At 46.4% G+C, this 21,344-nt stretch overlaps 1 protein-coding gene and 1 non-coding gene across 7 annotated transcripts in view; both read left to right on the top strand.

Moving 5' to 3' along the window:
* Window positions 1-385: 385 nt before the first annotated feature.
* Window positions 386-21,344, top strand: part of EIF3A (eukaryotic translation initiation factor 3 subunit A) — a 40,196-nt gene continuing 19,237 nt past the window's right edge. For all 6 annotated transcript variants that reach the window (XM_025200175.1, XM_025200179.1, XM_025200176.1 and 3 more), the window contains exons 1-10: window positions 386-536; window positions 5,055-5,245; window positions 5,510-5,646; window positions 15,452-15,615; window positions 15,948-16,147; window positions 17,204-17,412; window positions 18,129-18,300; window positions 18,597-18,701; window positions 19,972-20,070; window positions 20,745-20,861. In XM_025200175.1, coding sequence (XP_025055960.1) covers window positions 488-536; window positions 5,055-5,245; window positions 5,510-5,646; window positions 15,452-15,615; window positions 15,948-16,147; window positions 17,204-17,412; window positions 18,129-18,300; window positions 18,597-18,701; window positions 19,972-20,070; window positions 20,745-20,861 — 1,443 coding nt within the window. In that variant the 5' untranslated portion in view covers window positions 386-487. The remainder of the gene's footprint in view (window positions 537-5,054; window positions 5,246-5,509; window positions 5,647-15,451; window positions 15,616-15,947; window positions 16,148-17,203; window positions 17,413-18,128; window positions 18,301-18,596; window positions 18,702-19,971; window positions 20,071-20,744; window positions 20,862-21,344) is intronic.
* On the top strand, window positions 20,406-20,538 carry LOC112549767. Its single transcript, XR_003093279.1, has one exon. It is a non-coding gene; the product is annotated as a small nucleolar RNA SNORA19 (small nucleolar RNA).

Consider the following 21,344-nt stretch of genomic DNA (forward strand, 5'->3'; position numbering starts at 1 on the left):
TGCCACCCAAAATGTGCCCTCATCCACCCCCCAAAAATCTGTTGCAATATTTTGGGGACGCCTAAAGTATGCCCTTACCCATTCCCAAAAAAATCTTGCAATGTTTTGGTGCCACCTAGAATGTGCCCTCACCCCCCCAAAAAAAATGTTGCAATATTGTGGGGACACCTAAAGTATGCCCTTGCCCACCCCCAAATAATCTGTTGCAATATTTTAGGGCCACCTAAAGTGTCCCCCTCCCAAAATATCTGTTGCAAAATTTTGCCCCCCCCCAGTGAGGAAGCACTGCTTAAGACGCCAACGCGCAAACGGGAGCCCCGCCCACCGGCCCGAGCTCCGGCGCGCGGCGCCAAGGGGCGGGGTTTCCGCTTCCGGACACGTCAGCGCTTGGGGGTGTTCACGTGACGCGGTCCCTTTCCGGCCTACAAGCTGCCTGGCTGGGCGCGCGGGGGAGAGGCCGCGCTGAGGGGAGTCCGCCGCCGCCATCATGCCGGTCTACTTCCAGCGCCCCGAGAACGCCCTGAAGCGGGCCAATGGTGAGTGCGGCCGGGCCCCGTGGCAGCCGGGCTCAGGCCCCCTCCCCCGGCTCGGGCCGCGTGAGGCCGGGGCCTGGCACGAGGCGCCGCTGCCCCGCCGGCGTTGCAAGGCCGGTCGTTACGTTGCCGCCCGCCCCCGGAACGGCCTTCCCTGATGGAGCGGGTTGGAAATGCCACGTGCGGGGCGGGAGGGATCAAGAGGATCCTGCATCGCCGTCTCCTGGCCGTCCTCCAGCGGCGATGGGCAGCCGTGACACGTCTTGGAGCACGTGCTGTCTGTCCTCACCCGCTTGAGCCCTCGCTCCGCTGGATGCTCCCTCAGGGCACCTCGCGGGGTTGCAGTTGGCAGGATTTAGGGGCTGACGGTTTGGCTCGTCATGGTATTGCCCCCGCGACCCACGTTTGGGGGGGGGGGAAGGCAATGGTGTAAATTCCGCAGCTCAGACCTTCCTCGCCTAAGGAGGGCCTTGAGGGAAGGTCGCAGCTGTGTGGGAGCGCTGCAGAGGAGAGGAGACCTTTCTCAAGGCTATCCACAGAATTGAATCGTTGTTAATTGTCGATGGACATGTCACGTTCCACCCGAAACCTATCAGAAAACAGCACATGTTACAGCATACTGTTTGTACTTGATCAAGTGAAACTTAAGGAGGTGTTCACATTGTTGTACTTCAGTTTCCGAACGGTTTCACTTCCTAGAGAGGGATCGAATCCCGAAGAAACAAAATTGTGACGATTTTTGAGATCCGCATAAAAAAACAGGGTGCTTTTTCTTCCCAAGCATAGTTGGCGAAAACCCCTCTCAGTCACTGCCCACCTGAGCTGTAAGGAGCTGGATTTAATAACATTTGTGGGAGAACACACTACATTTCAAGGCTTGTCAAAGTCCATCTCCACCATGTTTTTCGTCCAATAAAAGATAACACTCCCTGCCCAAATCCCTTGCCTCTCACATTTGTAGTAAGAGCTTATGTGACATAGTATGTCCGTGGTCGTGTCAGGGGTGCTGCTATAACCTCTGCTAGTTTTCCTAATGTCTGTTCTGGCTAGATTTGGGCTTCCACCAAGTTGCAGTTCCATTTAGAAAATCCTATGAATAGTTATAAATACACCCCTTGTTTTAGATAGCTAATAGTGTCTTCATTAGGTAATATAGTTGGAAAGACCAACACAATCCACAGTCAAGTACTCATATTCCATTACAGGATTAAGTATTTGAATTTAAGTATTAGTAGTTGTTAGGGGTGCACCGATAAAGATTTTTTGGGGTGATACTGATGGCCGATTTATTAACCAGCCATATCGGCTGATAATCCAATAGCCGATTTGCAGGAGCACAACCCGGCAGCTTGGAGAGCAGCCCGCTGCTGGTAAGTCTGGGGTGGGGTGGGGGGGAAAGGGCCGTGGGGGAGGAATATCGAGGCTGCTATGTTAGGGAGGGAGTGGGGCACATACAGGTGCTGCCCAGTGAGGGCAGGGCACGGGGTGGAGCTGCAGGTGGCTTGTCTGTGCAGAGGGGGGATAGCTTCCTGCTGCTGTGCACACCCCCAGGGGAGGCATGGGGGGCATTTGTCCCACTGGATTTGTGTGCAGGGTGAGGGCAGGCTGCCTGCTATGGGCTCAGGGCCAGGGGCTGTGTCAGTCTCTTCTGGTGGGCAGGTTGGGCTTGGGGTGGGCGGGAGCAGGGCAGGCTCCCTGCAAGTGACACCGAAGACTGGATGGAGCGTGGTGGAGGTGAGGCCAGCACCATTGGCCTTGGCTCCCTTGCCCTGCTCCCTGCAAGTGGTGCCAAGGACAAGAAGCGGAGTGGGGCTGGACACGGAGACTTTGAGTTACTGGGCCCCAACTAAAGCTGAGAGGGAGGGAGGGGAGTGGGATGGGGGGCATGGTGGCAGCGCCTTGGCGCTGCCACACCCGACAACAGCCCTGAAGGGGGTGGGAATCAGGCCTGGCCCCAAAGTGGCAGGGGCCAAGGTGTGGGGAGCAGGCTCCTTTTGCCCCTCTCCCCAACTGAATGAGAAGTGAGGGCAGGGCCGAATGTGGGACTCTGTCCCCGCTCACCATGACAGCGGGGAGTGCATCACTGGGCCCTGACAAAAGCCAGTAGGGGGAGGGGCACGGTGAGAGCGCCCAGCCGTTGTCAGGCCCTGCCAACAGCTGGCAGGGAGTGGGGAGGGATGGCAGGTGGACACGGGCCAGGCAGACCCAGAGCATGTGGGTGGCGGGGAGTGACACCGGAGTGTGGGGGTGGGGGGAATGGGCCCAGATTGGAAGCGGTGGGGGAGTGGAGGGAAATGGGCCCAGACCTGAAGGGGAGGTAGGGTGGGAACTGACCCGGATTTAGAGGGTTGGGTGGGAGCAGGGCCAGACCTGAAACATGGCTTGTGGGGCCAGACACAGGCAGGCCTCTGTCTTCATGTCGTTTCTCCTCCCCCGCCCCCCCCCCGGGGGGGCAGTTGGCTAGTTCTTATATAATAAAGGGCTTAGTCCATCTGTCTGTCTGTCCATAATGCTCTGGAAGCACTCTGGTTAGTGAAATAACCAATCAGTGTGAAGCGCCGCCATGACGGCAGAGACGGGGCGGGGTGAGTCCAGTGGTGCTGGCTTTGCCCCCACCCCGGCTCCATCCCCCTCATTATGGTGGTGCTCCACTGCCTCAGAGGAACAGCGGGGCGAGGCCAATGGCACTGGAGTTGGCAGTGGCGTGGGGTGCTGGCGAGGGGAGATGAAGGGAATGGCAGGGCAAGCCCTTCTCCCCCCCCCCTGTTTCTGGGAGGCGGTGTTGGGTGGTGCTGCCGCCAGGGATACACTGATTCAAAAAGTTGAAAACCCCTAGTCTAAATTGTATGTTAGGGTGTAGCAAAATTTGCAAAACAATTTTATAGTGCTGTATGCTGCCAAATGTTAATGGGGCCTTCAGACATTTTACCTGGAGGAACCAGTTTGTCTTTTAAGCAAAATCAGTGCTTGCTAAACATGTTAATTAACATTTAGTAATCTGGGCACAAACTTACAGTAGCACCATACAATACATACAATACCATTTTGACAATACAAAGCTGCCAGCCATGGTAATTTTTTTTTAGTTCAAACATTTTGATTGTGATTTCAAGTTTCTGTTAAAACTTGAGTGCCCCTGTGAATTTTCATGTAATCTTCCCATAGGATTGCTAGTTCGCCCACCACATCTTAAATAAATGTTCTCTTTTGTGAGTCACTTCCATTGTTAGACTGGTTTAGCAGGTGTAGTCCTGTTTCAGATACCTTAAATCTTTTTGTGTATTACTGCTGTCATTCCTTTCTTTCTCTAATTCCTTATTCCTTTGTTGTTTTCTTCCCAAATTGTAGGGACCTCACCATTTTTCATGGATTATGGAAAATATTAGGGCTTTTACTCATCTGCGTTCTTTGCTTTTTAGCCAGTTCTGTCCTGTACCGTATTATTCTCCATCCTCTCCCTGTTTTCCTCAGAGTTCACTTTTCTTGCCCTTTCATAGTTAAGATTGCCTTTATTACAGGTTGTGTATCTGGTAAGCTCTCTGTGCTGCTCTGATATCATTTTCTTTTGAACGGCTTGACGTACCTCATATTGTACTTCACAGTGTAAGGGAAATCAGACCCCTTATTTCAGTGTGATGTGCTCTTAATAACTGCATCTCTTAGGATTTGAGGTTGGTAAGAGGAGTAGTTAGCAGGCCTCTGTGTTGGAATTAGCCTTAAAACTGAGTGCATATATTTCACTAAACATATTACATTTTTTTAACCCAAATCCAAGGTGTTTTTTAGTTGAAGATAGCCCCCCCCCTCAACAATTAGATTCTGTATATGGAAAATTATGTATATGGAAAATCTTAAATTTGTTATAATTATTGGAGAGTTATCTTAAATTTGCTCCCCCTCACTGCTGTGGTGGGGAAGTAGTGGTGGGGGGTGAGGTGTCAGACCCTCACCCGTTGGTTTTCTTGTCTGCCCATCTTGCCCCTTGCCTCTTTCTGTGCCTGTCCTCCCTGCCATTTGCATGTTGCCCCCCTCCTATATAACCCCTGTTGCTTATCCCCCATGCCCCTTCTATGTCTGTGCTTGACTCCTGCCTCCTGTCCCCACTGCCACCCACCTCCTGTGCCCTTGCTCCCCTGTGCATGCACCCCCTCCCTGCTCCCCCACCCGGATCCCCCTGCCACCTGACAGATAGGGCAGGGAGCAGAAAACTGAGGAGCAGATTGAGTAAGAAAAAGGGATCAGAGTAGCACTAGGGGAGGATGACACACACCTGCCAAAAAGGTTGGCCCCCACTGCTCTATACAATTCTGCTTTCAATTAGAATTCAGGAGAATTGACACTATAGTTACATGAACTGATACTTTCACTGGTCAATGAAACGAGATCAGTCAGCCAGGTTGGACTGTCAGTTAACTTTGACTCTTGAGTTGATTAAATTATCATGGAAAATACAGAAAAGTGTGTATTAAGTAGATTATGTTCTTTGGTTTGCATAATTTTATCATTAAAATTTACTTCCAGAATTCCTTGAGGTTGGCAAGAAACAACCTGCCCTTGATGTTCTTTATGATGTTATGAAAAGTAAAAAACATCGAACATGGCAAAAAATCCACGAGCCGATTATGCTGAAGTACCTGGAGCTCTGTGTGGACCTCCGCAAGAGCCACCTGGCAAAGGAAGGATTGTACCAGTACAAGAATATTTGCCAGCAGGTATGCATTGTGAAACCTTAATTTGCCTGTAGAAGCATGGCAGGCATCTGTTACAGATCTTTAAAAAATGTGTAATTGTTTTATATCAAGGCCCTTGATCCTGTGTTTGGGATCTGCCAGTGAGGGAATGGGATTTCTGGGGAATCTAATAATCTATGTAATAAATAGCATCTTGTGTTAGCACTGTTCATAAGAATTTGCACTTCAAACATTAGCTGCCTATTTTGGAGGTAGGCCACTTCAGATATTCTGCCTTTAATGTAGGTGAACATCAAATCTTTGGAGGATGTTGTTCGAGCCTATTTGAAATTAGCTGAAGAGAAAACTGAAGCTGCAAAGGAAGAATCCCAGCAGATGGTGCTTGATATTGAAGACTTGGATAATATTCAGACTCCAGAGAGGTAGGAGGTCTTGCTTTAAATGTAAACTTTCACTGCAGTACCTCTCTCTCCTGTGTTTGTACAGCACCTAGTACAGAGAATCTCCAGTCTGATAGATTGGGTACTATCATAATACAAAGATCTACTATGTTTCTAAGTGCCGTGTTTCTGATATATTTTCGATAAAGCTTACTTTAGCTCTTCTGAGAATTACTTTTAAAATAGGTTTTCACTTACTAAACGCTTGGTCCGTACTTTTGGACGTTGGTTATGTTCAAGGGGTTTTGGAGTAAAATCAGTAATACTCTGAAGAGTATTGCAGAACTGGCAAGTCTGGATCTCCTGGAAGTTTTACATGTGGATTTAATTTTTGCACAGGTAATTTTCTAGTATTTTTTTAATACAACATTATAAAAGTAGATAATGTATCTAATTTTTAGTAATTAGGCCTGCAGTGACCAGTGGAGTCAACAGATGAAGAACAGTGAACGAGGACGTTTACAAAAGTTTGTAGGAATTGGGCGCCGGGAGGGGGGGGTGTTATTTAAAGGTAAGGACAAAGAAGAGTGCAATGACCAAGGTATTAATGAAGGAAACGTAGGATGATGCAGGGACAGTTGGTTGGGACCTAATGGAAGCTATTTAGTCCATGGAGTGTCACGTGATGGAACTTGCGGAAGAGAAGATCTGGGGACCTAGAGATGCAGCTGGAGACCATGCAGAGTGCAAATGAGAAGTTAAGGACATGAGGGTGCAGAAAGAAAGGAAATGTTAGAGATGTGATGAACAAGAGGGCTTGGATGGCAGACTCCTGGATGAGGAACCTAACCCTTAGAAGCACATGAGTACTAGAGTGAGGCAAAGGAAGAGACTAGCTAGTAGAAGAGAAACAGAATTGCAGAATCAGCTTGCTGTGCTGGAGAAGAAGAAGAGAAACTCCTGCCTTCCAGCTGTGGTGCAGAAGTGGCAGCAGCATAGATGCAGCTTTCAGCTTCCTAGCCCCAGCACAGCTCCTCACCAGCTGGAAGCTGTGCCCAGGATGCAGCTGAGGAGCAGCAGGCTGGGGGAAGAAGTCCTCTGCATCATAGGCACAGTTCCCAGTTGCCTGGCCCTGGTGTGGGCACAGGGAAAGTCTCCTGCCACAGATGTACCACAGAAGTGACCTGGCCCACGTTGGACCAGAGCTGGGTTGTTCTGGCTTGCAGCCTGAAAAGTTTGCCAGTCATTGGTTTAAACCATCCTAGATAAGTGTTCATCTAACCTGCTCTTACAAACTTCCACAGCAACTCAAAGTAACCTTTTCCAATGCTTAACTACCCTCCCAGTAAGACAGTGCTTCCTAATAGTCAAAATTTCACTTGCTGCAGTCTAAGACCATTCCTTATCCTGTCCCCTGTGGCCACAGAGAATAGTTTATTACTGTTCTCCACCCTTCAGGTATTTGAAGACTGGACCAGTTCTCCAGTCTGTCAAGGTCATTTGGGATCCTGACCCTGCCATCCAGAGTGTCTGCAATTCTGTCCAACTTGGTGTCATCTGCAGATTTGCCAAATGTGTGTCCAATCCTGTGTTCCAAATCATCATTGAAGATATTAAACAATACTGGACTTAGGACAGACCCTTGGGAAATGCCATTCGATACCTCTTCCCAACTGTACGTTGAGCCATTGAGGACTACTTCTTAAGCACAATGATGCAACCAGTTATTTATTCTTCTTGCAGTCCACTCCCTTATATCCAGTTCCTTACTCACCTTGGATTTCTTGTACTGATTCCCAGCTTCTCCATTTTAACTAATAATTTCCCATGTGCTATCAATGTTTCATGTTAATCCCACTAATATAGGAGTGCGCTGTGGGAATTTAAGAAAGGGGATGTATTGGGCTGGGGGGGAAGTTACTCTTGAGTTAGCCATGTGACCAATCTTAATATTTTTATTACAGCCTTGACACAGAAAGTGGGAGTGTGTTGGGCTAAGTATAGAGGTTCAGAAAGCCTGAGGTGGAATCAGTTCAGTCTTCATGGATTTTCTAAGATGTGTAGCTTGAACCGATGATAGACTGAACTGACGTTCAGTGTTTGGGTGGCCAAGGCAGGCAGAAGCCTGCACTGGCCCAGGCCAGGAGCCTGGGGGCGCTCACATACGCCACCCTTCATGGCCAGCTTCCTAAGGCTGCTAAATTCAGCCTGGTGGCAGCCCAGGCCTGATTGGCTGCTGGACATATGCCACCATGGCCTACCTCTTTCCACCTCCCCCCGCACCGCCATCTCCATCAGCCACAGAGAGGGGGAAGCCAGCAGAAAATCTCTTCCCAACTCTACCTCTGAGAGGATTGGGGAGGAGGAATGTACCACCTGGCCCTGGCCCCCGAGCTGAGGTTTGTCTGGTATGGGAAAATCTGGGCCTGGAGCTTTCCCCCCTCCCCAGACCTGCCTGTGAGTGGTAGGGGGCAGTGAGAGGAATGCACAGGCCCAGCATAACACTGAACCCTCCAACTGGGGTCTGCCCAGCACGAGGTGGTGGAAGCCCCCACCTGTGGCTTTGTGTAACCCCACAGTTGGCATCAGCCTCCACCCTGCCTCTCTACAGGAGGGGGCAGAGCCGATTCCCACCTGGCTTGCTAGACTGTGGGGTTACAAAAAGCCCCCAGTGGGGGTTTTCACTGCCCTGTGTCAGGTGGACCCTGGCTGGGTGGGGGAGTGGTGATGGGCTGGGCTGGTAGGGGGCTGGGGAAGGGTTGGGGGGCTGTGTCAATGCCAGCCCCATGAGCTGGACAGCGGAAAAACAAAAAGACCCTAGTGGGGGCTTCTCCCCCTGCACTGGGCAGACCCTGGCTAGGGGGACTGGGGCAGGCTGGTGTGGTTCCCTCCCACTCTCACCCCCACCTGCTCGGTCTCTCTCTCTCTTATGGGCTGGGGTGAGGGTGGGGCTAAGTCCATGCCAACCCTGCTTGCTTGGCTGCTGTGGCGTTGAAAAGCCCCTCACTGCTGGGGCTTTGCTTCACCTTGTCCTGTACAGGCAAGTGGCTCAGGGGGCTAGGGACCCATTTCCTTTCCAGCCCCCACCCCCATCCTGCTGGGCTAACAGATGCTGGCAGGGAGCAGAGATTTTAGTGTCTTAGCTCTGTGAAAGCTAGGGGAGGGACCAGTCCTGCTCTGCTGGAGCAGACAGCACAGCCCAGGGCTGCAAATCGTTCTGAGATGTTGGGGGAGTTTCCTTGAATTGGGAAGGGATCTTGGACAGAAGTTCCATAAACTGGCTGACCTAAATCAGTTAAATCTGATTCTACAGGTTTATCTGAAACTGGATTTGGTCAATTTGAAAACGGTATATATGCACTGAACATCTGCTGTGTTATAGGTTTAAACCAGTTTTGGCTCATTTAAACTAGTTTACATGTAACTTCTATCCCTAGCCATGATGACACTTGCTGATGACATAAGGTAGCAGGCATTGACAATAGTGGAGGCTCTGGATAACCTTGAGGACTGGAGTAATAACAACGTTATGAAATTCAGAATTAAAAAGTTATTGTGCTTAGATTGACAGCAGAGAATTTTGGTATAAACTGGGAGCTCATCAGTCCTAAGCGACTGAGGAGATGAGAGACCTGGGTATAGTAGTTAGTCAGAAGATAACTGTGAATCAGCAGTGTGCTGCCATAAATACAGTATGTGAAATCCTAGGAAGTATCAAATAAAATATTTCTAGTAGAGATGGAGAAGTATTAATGTGAATTGGACAAAGTACTGATGACCTCTCATCAAGAATATTCTGTATGATTCTGGTCACTTGTCCTTCTCTATGCGTGTTCAAATTCTAAGTCATCTATTTTGAACCCAACTAGGATAATTAGAAGAATGGAGAACCTATCATAGAAGAAAAGATGAGAGCAATTTGCCTTGCTTAATCCAGCATGGGGGTGTCAAAGATTCGGCCTATGGCACCCTATCATCCAGACCCTGGTGCTGGCCCTGGGTCTTGAGCTGTCCTATGCATGGTGCGCGCCAGATCAGCCCCATGATCCGGGCCTAGGACACCTGCTGCACGTGGCACCTGCACGGGACTAGTCCGGGGCACCTCCCTCCCCCACTCTGGGACCAGCCACTGTGTGTGGCATGAGAGGGAGTGTCCATGGGCCTAATTTGCCCTTCAAGGCTGGCCCTGTGTTTATCCATGCTGTAGACCATTCCTGTGCCATTCATCTGGTCCACAGGGCCAGATGTGTTTGACACCTCTGGTCTAGCAGAATGAAGGTTAAGAAGGGGCATGATTATTAGGGCTGTGCAAAGCTTTGGTAGCTGATTCGATTTGGAGGAGATTCAGTCCAATTTGGGGACTGACTCTCCAAATCCGAATTCATAGTTTCATAGTTGGTAGAGTCGGAAGGGACCTGAGCAGATCATCAAGTCCGCCCCCCTGCCATGGGCAGGAAAGAATGCTGGGGTCAAACAACCTCGGCTAGGTGATTATCCAGCCTCCTTTTGAAGACCCCCAGGGCAGGAGTGAGCACCACTTCCCTTGGAAGTTGGTTCCAGATCCTAGCCGCCCTAACTGTGAAGTAGTACTTCCTGATGTCTAGCCTGAACCTAGTCTCGGTCAACTTGTGGCCATTATTCCTAGTTACTCCTGGTAGTGCTCGGGGGAATTGGGGACTCTCCTGTTTCCTGCTGGGCCCCACTGGTAAGTTTATAAACGGCCGCCAGATCCCCTCTCATCCTTCTCTTGTGGAGCCTGAACAGGTTCAGGTCCCATAGCCTCTCCTCATAGGGCCTGCCCTGCTGCCCCCTGACCTTGTGAGTGGCCCTCCTCTGGACCCTCTCAATGCTGTCTACATCCCTCCTGAAGTGTGGCGCCCAGAAGTGGATGCGGTACTCCAACTGCAGCTTGACCAATGTCATATAGAGGGGGAAGATCACCTCCTTGGATCTGCTCGAGATGCATCTGTGGATGCATGACAAGGTGCACTTAGCCTTCCTGACTGTGTCCTCACATTGGCAGCCCTTGTTCATTTTGGAATCAATGATGACTCCAAGATCCTTTTCTGCCTCTTTGCTGACAAAAAGGGAGTTCCCCAGCCTGTAGGTACGCTGTAGGTTCTTTCTCCTTAGGTGCAACACCTTGCACTTGTCAGTATTGAATCCCATCCTAGTCTTAGCTGCACACCCCTGTAACCTGTCCAGATCTAGATGTAGCCCGTCCCTTCCTTCTAGCCTGCCCACTTCTGCCCACATCTTAGTGTCATCCGCAAATTTGAAAAAGATGCTTTTCACCCCCTCATCCAAGTCACTGCTTAACATCTTCATCAGTGTGGGCCCGAGACCCGAGCCCTGGGGAACCCCATTGCCCACGTCCCTCCAGGTTGAAAAAGATCCGTCCACCACCACTCCCTGGGTGCGGCTCTCCAGCCAATTTGCAACCCATCTGACTGTGTAGGTATCAACGCCACAGTTGCCTAATTTGTTAATGAGAATGGGGTGAGAGACAGTGTCAAAGACCTTCCTAAAGTCCAGTAAGACTATGTCCACCACGACACCTGCATCTAAGGATTTTGTAACCTGGTTGTAGAAGGCCACCAGGTTGGTCTGACAGGACCTGCCCCTAATGAACCCATGTTGGTTGCCCTTTAAGCATAATCTCCCTTGCTGGTCCCTCGCAGATGTGCTCCTGGATAATTTTCTCAGCTTCCCCAGAACCGAGGTAAGACTAGCGGGTCTGTAGTTACCTGGGTCCTTCTTCCTCCCCTTTTTGAAAATGGGGACCACATTGGCCCTTTTCCAGTCCTCTGGCACCTGGCCAGAGCACCATGAGTGCTCGTAAGGCCATGACCTCTGCCAATTCTCTCAGCACCCTGGGGTGGAGATCATCTGGACCTGCTGACTTGAACATGTCCAGCCCCACCAGAAGTTCCCTAACTAGGTCCTCACTGACCCTAGGCTGTGCCTCTCCTGAGTCTGGTAGCGGGTATGTCCTGGTCCCTGCTCAGAAAAATGGAGGAAAAGAATTTGTTAAAGAGGTTAGCTTTACTGTCTGGTGCAACCACCAGATTGCCAAGCGTGTCCTGCAGGGGCCTCACGTTGCCCAATGCTTTCTTTTTACTCCCTGTGTATTTAAAAAAGGACTTGTTATCTTTGATCCTGGTTGTTAGTCCTAGTTCTGCTTTAGCCTTCCTAACAGCCCTCCTACAGTCTTGAGTAATGGAGGTATAATCCTCCTTGGTGATGGCTCCTCCCTTCCACTGGGTGTGTGCCTCCTTTTTAGCTTTTAGACATTCCTGAATTCCTTTGGTGAGCCATGGGGGCCTTTGAGCACTCTTGCCCCCTTTGACTCGCATTGGGACTGTCACCTTTTGGGCTCGTTGGATCATCTCCTTAAGGAACGACCACTTGTCTTGGACTCCCAACTCCCCTACCCTCTGGGACCTCAGTGCCCCCCCACTAATCTCCTTAACTCATTGAAATCGGCCCTCTTGAAGTCAAGGGCTGCTGCCGTGCTGCAGGCCTTTGAGAGCCTGCACTGGATGGTGAATTCCAGCAGGCGATGATTGCTATCGCTCAGGTGGTCAAGAACCCGCAGTCCCCTCACCAGGTCGTTGCCTGTGGCCAGGACCAGGTCCAGCAAGGCATTTCCTCTGCGGGGCTGTTCACCTCCTGGATTAGGTGGAGGTCCTGTATCTTGGCTAGGAACCTACGTGAGCGGTCAGACCTGGCCAACTGCTCCTCCCAGCAGATGTCCGGGTAGTTTAGGTCACCCGTGATGACTGTGTGCCTTGACCCAACTGCCTCTGCAAGCTGACCTGAGAATTCCCAGTCCAGCTCTTCTCCCTGGTTGGGTGGTCGATAGTAGACACCCAGCGTTAAGTCCCTTTCCCCCCGACCCCCTTGTAGTCTGACCCAGAGCACTTTGGTCTGCCCCTCCTCTGACCCAGTGCTGTTTGTTGAGGATGTGTATTGCTCTTTGACATAGAGCGCCACACCCCCACCTTTCCTCCCCGTTCTATCCTGTCTGAACAGTCTGTAGCCCTTGATGTTTACCATCCAATCATGGGTTGAATCCCACCAGGTTTCAGTGAACCCCACTACGTTAGTGTTAGCTAGCAGGAGGGCAAGTTTCTCCTGCTTGTTCCCCATACTACAAGCATTACTGGAGAGGCATTTAAGGCCTCCTGAGGGTGTATGCACCCTCCCCCCAATCCCAGGACTATACGGACCCCTGTCATACCTGGGTACTTCTTGTGCTTGTCACCTGTCTTGACTGGGGAGTGTCCTTGTGTCCCCCTGTGGCCCCATCCCCTGGCGAAGTTAGTTTAAAGCACGCTGTACGAGATCAACCAACTTGGAAGAGAAGGCACACTTGCCTTTAGGGGAGAGGTGAAGCCCATCCCACGTGAGCGTGCCCCCTGTGTGAAAATGTGGGTCGTTGTCAAGGAACCCAAGGCCTGCCTGGTAGTACCAACTCCGAAACCACCGGTTGACCACTCCGATGCAGGCCTCATGGCGCCATCCGCATCTGCTTACCGGGAGAATAGAGGAGAATACCACGTGCTCCCCTGTCTCCTTGAGCTTGGCCCCAGGGCCTCGTAGTCCTTCATGATGCGGTCTGGACTGCTCTCCGCCGTATCATTTGTTCCCGTGTGGATTAGGACCATGGGGTACTGGTGAATGAGGTCCAGGATCATGCTTGTAACATCCTGAATCCGAGCCCAAGGCAGGCAGCAGACCTCATGTGCCATGGGGTTGGGTTGGCAGATGGACCCCCCCCGACTTCCCCCCCCAATGCCGCAGGTGCAGCGCAGCTCGGCAGGGTGCCGCGCACTGTTTGGGAGCTGGGGCGGCTCCATATGTCAGCTGGAGCCTGGCACCGCTCAGCCCCAGCGGCCCCAGCTCCCAGACGATGTGCAGCACCCTGTGGAGCCGTGCTGCACCCACACCATGGGGCAGCTGCCGCATAGGTGCCAGGCGGGGGGGTGATCCCTGCTGCCCCGTGCTGCGCAGGGGGGACTCTGCCACAAGTGCCCAGAGGCCTCAATCACCGCTCTTGCCACCAGTGAGTGCAGGGCTTTTTTTTCTTTTTTTTTTTTAAAATGTCGGGAGGCTGGGGCTAGGCAGGGGATGTGGCCGGGCAGGGCATCCATGGGGGCTTCTGCGGTTCTCCCCAGCCAATCCGAATCACCGAATCGGCGCCAGATCTTCCAAAGCCAATTTGGCTAAAACAGTTAAGGACAGTGATCCGAATCTCAGAATCGACTCGCTGTCCTCTGAATTGGAATCTAAATCAAATGCTTCCCTGTTTGCACAGGCCTAATGATTACAGGCAACTGCTGCTTAGTGCTCTTAATTGGTTCTTGGAACACCAAGCGTTAAACAAAATGTGCGTTAAACGAAACCTCAAGTATTTGACAACCCAAGATGGCGACCACGGTTGTTTTTAATGACCCAAGATGGAGCCCACGAGCGTTATAACGAAACTGAGCGCTAAGTGAAGTCAGGTATCAATTTAAAATAAGCATTATAGCGAAATAGTGCTAAGTGAAACAGTGTTAAATGGGGGTTGCCTATACTGTATAAATAGGAGAGGCTCTAGAACAGCTCTGCTGTAGGAGTAGTGGTGGCAAGAACCCTAAATATGCGTACAGTGCAGCTTAGTCAGTGTTTGAAAATGATTACATGACAGCAAGGGCCTGGACTCTGATGCAAGAGATCCCTGTCCCTCCCAGTCCTACATTCCTGTGTAAGGGGGAATTTAATTCAAGTAATCTAAACATTAAACTGCTTGACCATACTGTCTCATTTTATCTCTGACACTAGGGTTTCTTAGGGTGACTATTATTGGATGAACTGTGTAGTTGGGATAGAGTTAGACACATTTTCACCCAATTAAGAATGTCTTGGATTTTATAGTTTGGCTAACTCTATCCCAACTATACAAATTCTGTTTCATCATAAACACTTGTGTTCAATAATGCGGGTTATGGTGTTCGCCAGGTAGGCAGGGTAGTTACTTAATTTTGATTTACATATAGGTATTTTTCACACGTTTATAATTGTTTTAATCTGAAATTAAATACATTTATCTCGTATTCTCACAATTTATTTACATTTCTGTTTTTAGTATGCTTAAAGGTGAGCGAGCACACAGTAAAATAGTCACTATATATCTTTTAGACTTTTGGAATAAACCCTTTCATATTGTATAGAGTTATGGGTAAAGCTGATGCCCTGTTGTGGAAATTGTTAAGTTTGGTTTATTCTGTTTCTTAAGCAACATCATAGCATACATTTTTATGTTGTCTACATGTCAGTAGATATTAAAATTATTAAAAAGACTTGAAGCAGTCCTGAAGCTGCTGGTCCCTCTAGTAGTATTGCAGGCAAGTCAAGGAAGAAATATGGGCCAGTAAAAGGAGAATACTAAATACCAGGTGTTTGAATGTAGTAGAGGATCAGTCTATTCCTGTCTTGTTGGGAGCAGGGAGTAATTTGTAGATGAGAACCTCAAACAGTCTACTTCTGCCTAGTGTTGTGAGGGACAACAAAAAAACCAAGGAAGCTTGGGTCTTCCTGACTACTAGGCAGACTTCTAACCTACTTGTGTAGGGTGTACCCTAAAATGAATCTAGGTTTGAATCTGAACCAGCATAGGATTATTTTTTCAAGTGTTCATGATGGTCAACCTTTTCGGACAGTGTGGAAAAGGTTATAAACCACATTTTTGGTAGCTATTCAGGTTCTTTTGGCTTTTTTTGTAGATTCTTGTAAGAGAGGACATGAGATGAGAAGATAGGAATTGTGAGAACTAACATTGTTTTTTTATTCTTGATTGTAGTGTTCTCTTAAGTGCTGTAAGTGGGGAAGACACTCAAGATCGTACTGATAGACTGCTTTTGACACCTTGGGTTAAATTTCTGTGGGAATCCTACAGGCAGTGTTTGGACCTTCTTCGAAACAATTCTAGAGTGGAACGCCTCTACCATGATATTGCACAACAAGGTAAAATGATAGGGTGAAATATAAATTATGATGAGACTGAGGCCGTGGACAGGTGTTCGTATCTAGCAGTAAGAATTTATGTGAGATTCCTACTGCTAGAAGACAGCCCAGGAGCTGGGGCATGTGTAAATGCATTCCAGACCACCTGGCTGAAGAGCTACACAGGCAAGATCCCTGACAGCTCGCCTCTGCATGGGCTATTGGAGACCTGGGTTCCCAATCAAGGTTGTTTGGACAACTTGACTTTTATGTTCTAATGCAGTTTAAATCAGTGGCTAGATTCAAACTCCTTATTCAATAACACTAACCTTGTACATCATTCATTTTCACAGCTTTTAAGTTCTGCTTGCAGTACACTCGTAAGGCCGAGTTCCGTAAACTATGCGATAACCTGAGAATGCATCTAGGGCAGATCCAACGCCATCATAACCAAAGTACAGCAATCAACCTCAATAATCCAGAGAGCCAGTCTATGCACCTGGAGACGAGGCTGGTACAACTGGACAGTGCTATTAGCATGGAACTATGGCAGGTGTATATCAGGACTTTGTATTTGTATGTAGACCCGTGATTCCAAAGTCTTTAGAAGCTTCAATGCCAAACTGGCATGAATTTATTCCATTGTGCATACTCTAAGGATAACTTTTTGATAGATAGATAGATAGATAGATGTTATTGTTATTAACATGTTAATTGTTAATAACATGTTAAATGTTATTATCTTGAATCTATATTTATACATCCATATTGAGTATCAAATATCCAGTGTTCTTAATGTTGTATAGAAGCAGCAATTTAAAACAAGCTACTACCAGTAATAATTTTTTTTATGGGCACTGATACAGTGGCTGAGGCTGCTTTGATGGCAGAAACGGGTGAGAAATCAAAAGAGGTAACCCTCTCACCTTCAAAGATTTACATTTTCCATAGATACAGATCACTTTATATGCACTCAGTAGAGAGCTTAATTTATGATGGAGGTCCCTTTTTTACTTGTTTGTAAGCCCTAGAAGTATGATTGTTTAGAGCCTTTGCTAACATGTGACAGTAAAACTACTCCAAGAGGCTTATTTCTTTAGCACTGTCAAAGGAAAACAGTTACAAATGTAAGGGTTTTTACTTTGTCTTAATGCCATTTCCAAATTTTGTGTGCCTTCAATTGTTTCCTTTTTAGGGGTAGATAGGTCCTTTTATAGTATGGGAAATCTAAGTAATTTCTGAGAGTGCTTTAGACTTTCTTGAGATATTGTTTACACATCTGATGGGTGTCCTGGTTTTGTGTGGAGACAGTGAAAGTCAGCTAATAGAACTGGTCAGAAGAATTTTAAAACTGGTGGAGTTTCATACCGGGTCAGACACATTTCCCAAACATCAAAATGGTCCAAAATGGATTTTTTTGCCCACCTTTAGGAAACAGATGCATAGGATTTATAATTAGCTCAGTGTGGGTGACAGAGTTGAATATGCACAACTTTAATTAGCAGTTATGTATTGTAATTAATGATTTGGTGAATGCAAATTTATAACTTTTTTTTATTTGTTTGCAATAACTTATTTAAAAAAATCATTGTTTTATTTTTTATTTTAGGAAGCTTTCAAGGCAGTGGAGGATATTCATGGGCTCTTCTCTCTGTCTAAGAAACCACCCAAACCCCAGTTAATGGCAAACTACTATCACAAAGTTTCAACTGTTTTCTGGAAATCTGGAAATGCTCTCTTCCATGCATCCACGCTTCATCGACTTTATCATTTATCAAGAGAAATGAGAAAGAATCTCACGCAAGAGGAGATGCAAAGGTGGGGAAAGATGCTTAACCTGATTCCTAGCTCCTTATTTTAAACACTTAAGCAAAAATCAATTAAATCAGGTCTGAAAAGAAGTAGATGGAATATGTGTTTGAGAGAGGGTTGGCATCAGATGTAAGCAACTTTTATTAAAGGGGTAAATACTGACTGCCTCAAACAACTTGTGTAAGAAGGACATTTAACAAAACTTATAAATACAGAGAGCAGCAGGACTTCCTGAATTCTGTTTCTGTTGATTGAGAATCTGAGTAAGTCCCTAAGTGTCTGCAGCCATTTCTAGATCACAAACGTACCGTGCCTAGCAGTGGTGACTTCAGAAATACCCCACTGGTCTTCATGCCTGGTTCCCCTGCTTTCCAGTCAGTGAGTAGTGTTGTTGTGCAGTGCCAATCATGATTTGTTTTGCAAAATTAGACTAAAATGGTTCCGGCTACTTCCCTTTTATTTGGGTATTGTATAGCATTTTGGTATTTAAAGAGGAGTATTATATAAAATCTTATGTACTGAATGCCAATACTGAAGTGCCAAGGTGTTTTATTTTCTGCTGTTGTTTTATTTCGACATGGAATAGTTTTGAAAGAATAAATAATTTGCTCCTTTGTTCTTGCATTGATTGGGTGCTTCTGTTTCCAACTGGAATATATTAGAAATTTAGTAATTAATGATTCTTTCACTGTTGATGGTTTCTGATCATGCTTCATCAACAGGATGTCTACCCGAGTCCTTCTAGCCACGCTGTCAATCCCTATAACTCCTGAGCGAACAGATATTGCTCGTCTTCTGGATATGGACGGCATTATTGTTGAAAAACAGCGACGTCTGGCAACACTGCTGGGCCTCCAGGCCCCACCTACACGTGTCAGTCTTATTAATGATATGGTAAGTAAAAGTGTTTGGCAGAAGGGGTAACTAAATTATATTTTGTCTCTAAAGCAGCTGTCATAGGATGCGGAACAACAATTCACAATGTAGTATGTTAAAGCTTTTTCGTTTAATCCTCTATTTGTAAATGAAAATTGTTCCATAAATCATAAACACTTTTTAATTAAACATTATATTGAGGCAAGTATGTTACTCATTTTACTTCCTAGCTACAAAGCTGTTGGATATAAAGTCAAATTGATTAAAGAAGTATTTATTTTGATAAAATACTTTTTCTATTTTGTTGGTTCCAGGTGAGGTTCAATGTGGTGCAGTATGTAGTTCCAGAAGTGAAGGAACTTTACAATTGGCTTGAAGTAGAATTCCACCCCCTAAAGCTGTGTACCCGTGTAACCAAGGTAAGTCCTGTAGCTGCATAAGGAGAATCACTAGTTTGTGTAGATGGTTCATATAAATATTAATTTGTTATAAAAGTCATCTGGTTTATCATCGGTCAGGATTATGGATGTCATTTGGCCATGTCCATTATTGTGCACTGTTGTATGAGCACATCACTGTAAATGATGCATCAAGTAGTCTTTAAAAGCAATTTTAACCTCTCAGCTCCCTCAACACCTGTAATTATGTGTTCTTTTTATTATCTGAACACTGAAATTTGCTCCAACATGGGAAATTTTTGGTGGTGAAAGTGACCTTGTGGGGGAGGTAGTTGATTAGACTGTTGGTGACTGTCTTTCTTGCTATCGTAAAGAGAGTCTGGATTTCAACTCTGGGGGAGAGGGAAAGTCTGGAACATCTGTTTGTATTTGGCACAGAATGGTTAAGGACAGAAATTACATCTAAACTGGTATAAGTGATCGGAAACTGGTTCAAATCTGTAACACAACAGAAGTTTGGTGCACAAAGACTACTTTCAGAGTGGACAAAACCAGTTCAAGATAAACTTGGATGGATGTAGTATCGGACTTAACTGATTTAAGTTAAATTGATTTATTGAACTTCTCTTCCAGATCCCTTTCAGATTCAATTAAACTCAGTTCTCCAGCATCCCAGGATGCTTTGCACCTCCCCTGCAAACCCCCTTTGCAAGTGGGCAGGCTAGACTTGGCTTAAGCTGTATGCTCCAGCCAAGCATGCTGTAGCGCACCCCCCCAACTTCTGGCCTGAGCTACTGCAGGCATGTTGCTGCATTTCTGGAATGAAAAATGAATGTCTGTTCACTTGCTTATCAGTTCAGTCTATGGAGCTTAGACTAACTTGCAAAGATTGAATTTGGCTTTTTGACTGTCTGTACTTAGCCCAAGAGTCAACACATGCTTAGTGAGCAGAATTTGTCTAATTTCCACAAATCCTGGAGCACAGAATGGTTTTTCTTTGTTTCTGTGAGAACAAAGATATTTGATATGCTAACAAATAACAGAAGAAAAGTTAGCAGTATGATTAAGGTAGCTAGCACTGTCAGTCACTTTTGTGCAAAACCTATTAAGTGCCTATTATATAAAAAACAGCAGTGAACTTTTGAAAAGACTCTTAGTACAGAATCTTTGATAGGTACACCTTACTTCATGAATTGTGAAATTAAGCTATCCTGGATTGTCATTTGTTTCACTTCTTCAAGCTGAATAGTTTTTTTGGACCCTTAGATAAAATAATCTGGGTATTATACAGGTCCTGAACTGGGTGAAAGATCAAGCTGAAAAGGAACCTGAACTGCAGCTCTATGTCCCACATCTGCAAAACAACACCATTCTTCGACTCCTGCAGCAGGTATGGCCAAACAGAGAGCATGCTTGCAGTGTTGTATGGTTTAGGGAAAGCTTTGGATGGGTGTTCAGCCAAAAGTTTTGATGTCCAAGGAAAAATTTTTCTTTGAATGTAAGAATGCTTAGTATGACTTTGGGAGAGTTTTTTCCAGCACACACACTCCCTACCTCCATATGTTCTGTTTTGGATTAAATTATTAGGCACAACTCTTGCACTTATAGTGGCTGCATAGTATGGTATATATTTTGTATAGGTTTTTCATTTCTTTATTCATCTTTGAAGTCTTATCATATCTGTTTGTTTCTAGTAGGCTTCTTTTCTTTGTCTTGTTTTGCCAAATGCACATTTCATTGACCTGCACTCATTGCAAGTGGTGAGCAGTGTTATTTCTGATGTGCTAAACAAACAATTGAAGGCTAATTAACAGCATTGCTACATATAGCTACTGTTGTCAGTCTCCTTCAGACAAATAATATAGGATCAAGTGACCTTCCTGAGTAAAGTTTGCCAGGAAGAAAATCCTAAAGGAACTTAGATAAAATATAAATTTGTCTCATTTTGGTGATTTGTTACCTACCTATCTTTTATTAGGTTAGCTTTACAACATATGTAGCAATGTTAATATATTTACTTTCATTTTTAATGGGCAAGAGATTAAATGTTCTTTTTTTGTGCAGGTGGCCCAAATTTATCAAACCATTGATTTTTCTCGTCTGGCTACCCTTGTTCCCTTTGTTGATGCTTTCCAGCTGGAACGTGCTATTGTAGATGCAGCCAGACACTGTGACTTGCAAGTAAGTGTTATAAATACCCTCCTGTAAAAATGTGTATTAATAGTTTTCCTTGTGCTGAACAAGCTGTGGGCTTGGATGAAAGCTAGCTAGCTGATGATCCACTTAGATAAGACAGCCTTGATGCTGGTGGACTGGGAAGAAGTAATCATTGTAAGAGGTGCAAGTGATGTCAATTTGTTGATATTTTTTTTAAATAGTTGCTTACCTAGAGTAACAGAGGAGTGCACTTCGTAAATAAAAAACATTTATGAAGTTTATTTGATAGAACTGCCCAAAGGATCATGGAGATGTATGGCTATCTAATTGAGCACATCCTTAAGTGAAAGTGAAACAAATTTGTACTGCAAACATTAGGAACACTCCAATGTATTCATTAAAAACAAGCTACAAGCCGTGATGCCTATTTTGTCCAGCTATAGGCATAGAAATATCTCAACAGATGGTATGAGGCATTTTAACAGCTATTGTAGATAACATTGGAAG

Source organism: Alligator sinensis, unplaced genomic scaffold (assembly GCF_000455745.1).
Source record: "Alligator sinensis unplaced genomic scaffold, ASM45574v1 scaffold527_1, whole genome shotgun sequence".
Taxonomy (NCBI): domain Eukaryota; kingdom Metazoa; phylum Chordata; order Crocodylia; family Alligatoridae; genus Alligator; species Alligator sinensis.